The 6622-nt window shown below is 54.7% G+C and overlaps 2 protein-coding genes across 2 annotated transcripts; one reads left to right on the forward strand and one right to left on the reverse strand.

The window, feature by feature from the left end:
- Nucleotides 1-465: 465 nt before the first annotated feature.
- Nucleotides 466-3723, forward strand: DICSQDRAFT_182959 (uncharacterized protein; the record flags this gene model as incomplete). The annotated part of the gene is made up of 10 exons (XM_007369387.1): nucleotides 466-950; nucleotides 1105-1819; nucleotides 1874-1972; nucleotides 2020-2130; nucleotides 2199-2765; nucleotides 2830-3104; nucleotides 3165-3218; nucleotides 3283-3326; nucleotides 3380-3500; nucleotides 3555-3723. 10 exons carry the CDS (start codon nucleotides 466-468, stop codon nucleotides 3721-3723), a joined length of 2640 nt encoding a protein of 879 aa, XP_007369449.1.
- A 1832-nt stretch (nucleotides 3724-5555) lies between these two features.
- Nucleotides 5556-6266, reverse strand: DICSQDRAFT_157141 (uncharacterized protein; the record flags this gene model as incomplete). The annotated part of the gene is made up of 1 exon (XM_007369388.1): nucleotides 5556-6266. A coding segment is annotated over exon 1 (312 nt), but the record flags the coding sequence as incomplete, so codon positions are not given.
- Between the last annotated feature and the right edge of the window lie 356 nt (nucleotides 6267-6622).

The following is a 6622-nucleotide window of genomic DNA, read 5'->3' on the forward strand; positions in this document are numbered from 1 at the left end:
ACGTCTGAGTGTCTGGACTGTGTTCAGCACGATGTACGCTGTTGATGGGCGGAGGGAAGGGTTTTGGCGCTGGAGGAAACCCCAAATGCCGCGACGATCGGACCGCACTGGTCGGAGACTGTGCTTGCAGCTGAACACAGAACGAGACACCGACTGCAATCGGGACTGACGGTGACTACCGTACGGGACTGCGCAGCTGCGGGGCCTGGGGTTTACCAATATTGCCAGAGCGACAGACGACGGGTGCGGGTGCGCAGCTCGCCCTGAGCGCAGATCACTCCCATAACCATCTCCCAGCGCCCCTCCTCAAGACCGCCTGAGCAATATGATACATACCCCCTCACCCCCTATACTTCCCCTCTAACCAGCTGACTATATGATCTAGCATCTCGTCTCCCTCCTCAGTCTCTCCTGCGCCGAGACCGCCTTCCTTTCGTGTTGCTGCTATGTCACTCTGATCCCGTCATGGCCACCGAATTCCCGCCTCCCTTCCCTGCACAACCTCAGTCAGAGGGATCCGCTTGCACCTCTGAGTACGACGCCCAGGGAGCCTCAGCCCTCTTCGATCCATTGATTCAGCAATCTGATCCACTCCACCGCTCCCACATAAGTCCTACTTCGCTGGGCTCCGCGAACGCTGCAACTCGATCTTCCTCTTGGGTGGCTCCGACCCTGTCCCGATCCATCTCTGCCGAGTCGTCTTCTCTGGCAGGCGCCCTTCACCTCCATAGTCTCTCCTTCGATGCGGCCGTAAAATGGCAAGCAGAGGCGTCTCAGATTGCATACCGGCCTTCAGCTGCCGAGATTCCCGGACCCGGAGGCAAAAGTTTGGATGAATCCCACTCATCTGATCCTACGAGCAAGAAGGGGGAGGGACAATTTTTCGCTGACAAGCCTCTTACCTCCCTCGGAAAGCCCCGCGAGCGCATTTATCTCGCTTGTGTCCAGTGGTAAGTCCCGACTGCTTGTCCCCAGTTACTCATAGGGAGACGAAAATGAGCCTTATGTGCACGATTCCGTGTGCGTATATGGCCCATAATCAATTGAGTTGCACCGGGATGCTCCCAGATAAAAACGGTCATATACTGACCTCAACTTTCCTAGTCGCACTCGTAAAGTACGCTGCGACGGAGCAAAACCGGAATGCTCCAATTGCATCAAACGAGCAGACCCTGTGGCAAGACACTGTTCGTATGATCCCGCTCCACGAAGACGCAGGAAGGATCGCACTCCCGGTTCACGTCATCTCGCTCCCCTTCAGCCCAAGAAGACCCGTACGACCCGTTCCAGGGTAGAGGAAGAAGAAAGGCGCAAAAAAGCTCTCGCTGCGCAGGCCGCAAAGGCAGCCCATTCTGAGACTCATTCAGCACTCACACGAGCGCAGACAGCACACGCCGTTCAAAATCTGTCCAGCAGTCGGCCGAGCCATGCGACGCCGTCGATCGTGCCCGAGGTGCAGCGACGCGCGAACAATGCAGGACTGACGGAGAGGGCGTCAGCAACGTCTTACCTTGCAACAGTCCCTTCAATCCCTCAGCCACATCGAGCTAGTAGCGGCTCCGTCATGCCACAAAACCCGACTGAGCCGACGTATATCCATTACAATCCGGACCCTATCGAGCCCCGCGACCCTGTCCTCATATACGCACCTCCAGAGGCCTTCGAACTTGCATGGCGAATAGAGGAAGACCCGGACGATTCGCAGACATCCGTGACAGTCTGGACGCCGCCAGGAGTGCGATTTACTCGAGAGACCTGGTGGGACGCCCTCCTCGCTCACTATACCGACGTACCAATAGGACGCTCTATGACTGCTGATGTGCGTGATACGAAAATGCAGGTTGTCTTTGCAGACCTGAGATTCCTCTTCCAGAACTCGCTACACTGGTTTGCCTTTGTGAATATCCCTCGATTCTTTGCGAGCCTTTGCGCCCATATCACCGACAAGCCGTGCAACCGAGTCTCATTTACGGTGCCTTGGCCCTTTCGACATTCTTCCGGAGCTCTGACCTCGAGAAGGGCGCGAAAGGCCGAGAGAAGGCGTTGCAACTTGTGGATCAAGCGCATGCGATGTTCGACGCGAGTTTGAGCTCAGGTTGGATTGACGTCGGGCTGGTGCAAGCTGCATGGGTGAAGCTTTGACCTGTCTGCGCACATACTCCTGATCGCTAACGCTCAGCTTGTTGATGCGTACGCAGCTGCTTGCAATGTTCGAGATCCAAGCCCACCCAAGAGCGGCTACACCCCGTACTCGCTCTGCTTTCAAGACGCTCGATTCCCTGATACGAAGTCTCTCGCTCACCACACTTGACATAGCCGACCCTCGTACCTCCACGTTTGCGCGGGGTCAGGTCCCAGTTGTCATCGCCACTGCTACCCTTCCAATCTCCGTCAACCCACTACCCATGGCTCTCGACAATAGGGCACCTGCCCTTGCCCCTCCTGCTGTGTACCACTCCCAACAAGGGTTTATCCCGGGCTATTCTCATGCGCACTCCCAGATGCTCCCTGCCGACGGCTCGCAATGGCAATGCGGATGTTCCTCCTACTGCCTTGGTAGCAACTGGCCCCAGTCGGTCGAATTAGCCCCCGCCTGGACCTGCATGCCCATGTGGCCAGATAGGGCGAGCGAGGGGGAGGTACAGAAGGAGGAGTGCAGGCGGATAGTGTGGTCGACTGTCATGCTCACGGCGAGCCACAGCACGAAGACAACGGCGGGAACGGATAGGGAGCCGCAACATTTGTGGATCAAGGATCCGGCTAATGTGCGTATCTTGCTTCTCGTCAGAGGGGCCCTGCATCACGCTGAGCGTTGATTTGTTGACACAGTATGCACTGCTGTTCCCTGGGGAGAGCCTGGTTCCCATGGCCATGAACACGATACCGTTTTCGAAGGAGTCGGTGTGGGCACTGTATATGCGGGTGCTGTTCCTCTGGCACAGCGCTCTTCGCCAGCGCGGGGACTCGACATCGTCAGATGCAGACCGGGCGGCGTACGCGATGGGGGCGTGGCTTGAGCTTGATAACGTCGAAGCGTGCCTGGATAGACACTCATGTGGGATACAGTCTGGATTCATGATGCAGATGCGTGAAGTCCTCTTTAAGTGAGTCCGACTTTATTTGGGTTGTAAGCACTATAAGCTAACCATAGGTGGGTCGTTTAGTACGAGGATGGTCATCTCTAACGAATTCAGGCGGTATATATCTGAAGCGACGACGTGAGTGGTCAGGTTGTTCTTCGACTTTTGTGGGTGTGAACGACGCTGAGTTGATGTCTGACAGTGTCGACGGGTCGCTCTTCTACCGGGAGAAAGCGGAACGCTGGAGTGAGTGCCCCAAACATCTCTGTTCTTCCAAGCGTATTGATATTTCGGGGCAGTGAAGTATATGCTTGGATCCGCACAGCAGTTCTCGCAGTCATTCAAAAGCCCGGGTACCCAGCCAAACAGCAATAGTCGACGGTGCTTCCTGATGTACTGGTTCATGTCTCAGATCATGCGGTAAGAACTTCATCTGTTCTCGCAAGATCAAACCTTGACAGCAATGCGACCCAGAGGTCTGTCGCTCTGGTATGCGGACCGGACATTGTTCATCGCCTTGGAGGTCGCGAAAGCATTCGCGCCGTGTGTCGAGTTCATGATGATGATCTGGCCTTCCCCAAGTGAGGTCACTGCCTTCGGTTTCCTTTGTACCTTCGGTGTTGATATGCGCGGGAAATCATAAAAGAATGGGCCGTGGAGCGTCTAAAAACCACGTGAAACGCACGTGGTGCCGCGTGGCTGCCATGTGCGCCGCTTATGGGCCCAGCGCGCCGCACGGGCATCCTGCGCGTTGGGCGCTCTGTTCAACGGGCGAGGCCAGGGTGCAACGGGCAGAGATATTACAACTAGGCAAATTGGACCTCGATATCATATGTATCTACACATAACAATAACAGAGGGTAGATATGGCATAGTGCCAGGAATGATAAGAATAGAATTTTTGCATGCTGAACTTTCTGAGCAGAAAACAACAAGGTGTTTATAGAGTGCTTGACTCTGATAGGACTTGGAGCTGAACATGTACAAAAGTAAGTAAGCAGGTCTCATACTGAACTCAGGCAAACCTCATGGGTGATTTTACACAGTGCCTAACATGCAGAATGCAACGGCTGCTCAACAGGTAACAAGTTAAGTAGGTATCATTATGTATTATGACTTTGAGCAACAGTCTGAAAGCAACGGGTGTACCTGCTCACTTTCAGAGAGCTTACAGCAATCACGGAGATAAGCTCTCCCCAAAGAATTACACTCAGGTCAGGGGAACGTTAGATTTCCAGTATGGTTGCGCCGCGGTCAAGCCGTGTATGGCGCTGCGGTGTACACCACGATTATCGGCAAACATTTGTGGTGTGGCAAATGCCCAAACTTTCTTTAAGCAAAAATAACTCCAGAAGCGCCAACGGCCTCACGGGTGTTGGTGGAAAGTCCCAAGCTCTCATATTGAGGTGAAAGTGACCCAAGGACGTCTTGGTGATAGTTTGAGAACGATTGAGGTAACTCAAAGTACTTCGATAACGTTTAGATCCCCCGGTGCGACGCGCATGGGGAGCACGACGATAAGCCTCCGGAGGCGCGCTTGGACGTACCTGTAAGCGAGATTTCTCGGCAATACTCGCAAAGCACAAACTTCAAGACGTAGGTGAGCCGATACACTGCGGCGCCATACACGGCTTGACCACGGTGCAACCATACTGGAAAACTGACGTTCTGCAGGTCAGAGATGAGCCGACCAAAATGCAAGTCCAATCTGCCGCTCAAGTCACTGGAGGGCACTACAAAGAGCCATTCAGGCACTTTGAACTCCCATCGCTGGGCTCTGCTGCTGCGCAGCGAGCTCGATGGGGGCTCAGAGCATCCATTGGACTCGCGTATAGTTCGGCTCCCGACCAACCTGAGCATGGTTGTTTCGAAGGGGCCTATCAATATGCGATCCGCTGTAAAGCGACAACTGAAAATCAAAACCTGTATTATGATAGAGCCTAAAACATCATTTTGGGTACCTATACTGTAATTTGCTCGAATCCTTACAATGTGTTAAGCTTGCGATAAGAAGAACCAATCCAATTATTCAATCCAGCAGGCAAGAGTGGCAAAGCCACGGGTAAACGAAAGCTAGTCAACAAGGTCAGCGCAGGGAGTACGAAGCGCTCCGCAACTGGCTGGTTCGCTCGTGCATGATCGCCGGCGTATCCCCACCGGAACGGGCCGTACCAGCTGTCCCACCCGCGCGTTCTCACGTGCCTGCTTCTCCCATGCCCGTGCCAAACCTGACGCCCACCGCTCAACCCTATGCTCACAGACAGGCATAGTCACGATGTAGTACGTCTGATACGCAGACTTTACCGGTCTGATGATGAGCGCTGTGTTTGCGCCGTACCCAACAATTTCTGGTTGCGCGCCTTACTATATTCGCAGTCTAGTACCCTTTCCTCCCTTTCCTCTAATACCTTCTCTGTGATCCTGCAATTCGTGCTTTACATTGCTGTTACATCTTGCTATCTGATGTTTTCGTATCACTAGCATACTCGTCTGTCGGATGCGCATAAGTCATATCTCCTACGCATGCAGTTCGGTTACAACTTGTCTGTTCGGAATGACCACCTGCCGCGTTCTCTCGGATCTTCAGACGTGACTTTGACTTCTCGCTTCCTGAAGTCAGAATCAGTCGCAGAGGTATCGTCACCCCTGTGGAGCGTGGAGAGGGTGAACCTTTGTCGGAGAAGCCATCATGTTCCAATGCCGGGAGCCGAAGAGGGCGATTGGAAAATTGAGCTAGGTCCGGTGAGCGCGGACTAGTTACATTCGGATGTGGAAGCCCAGGAGACATTAGCTACGTGTAGCTATAAATAACGCAGCTGCGCGGAGCTTTATGCGTTCGGTGTCAATGCACCACTGCCTGTCGACGTGAGCTTCACAGTTCCGGTCAACCGTGGCAGGGATAACATAAATTGTCGCGCGCGCGGTTAAGGCGGCAGCTTAAACGATGCGGTGTCCGCTGCTGTGAGCCCGAAGTACTGCAGGTGGCACTTGGTTCTCGGATCCCGGGCCTTCTCCGTTGCTCGTGACCGTCGACGAGCTGTCTGATCGGCGATACACGTGAAGGGAAGGTTTGCCGTCGCCGCCGGGGGCCGTACGCTGGAGCGTGCTCTTCTCCGAAGGTTCCACAGATGGAAGCGCGTTCATGAGGGGCGACGCTCGGGCCAGAGTTGGCGTCGCTTTTCGCAGGAAGAAGCACGCCCTGGGGGGAGTTGCCGACGTGGCGCCGGAGCGCGGGTGTGCAATTGTGGACGTGAGCGATCGGTGCGCTCGCGGAGTCGTACGAGTCGGGTTCGAGACTGCCGCAGGCCAGGCTTCGACCTTACTTGTGAGAACGGAGGATCTGGGCGTGTAGCAAGCTTGGGTTGGTGTTGGTCGTGTCCGGACGGGTTACAAGGTTTGAGGGGGGCGGATGCGTTGGAATCAGACATGGAACAAATGCGGGCCCAAAGCGAGGAACTGCTCGGATTGTGGTATATGAACACACGGGAGCAGAGACGAAGTATGTGACTCGTTGTGGCGTCGTTCCACGACAGCAGCACGGA

This window comes from Dichomitus squalens (assembly GCF_000275845.1).
Source record: "Dichomitus squalens LYAD-421 SS1 unplaced genomic scaffold DICSQscaffold_48, whole genome shotgun sequence".
NCBI lineage: Eukaryota > Fungi > Basidiomycota > Agaricomycetes > Polyporales > Polyporaceae > Dichomitus > Dichomitus squalens.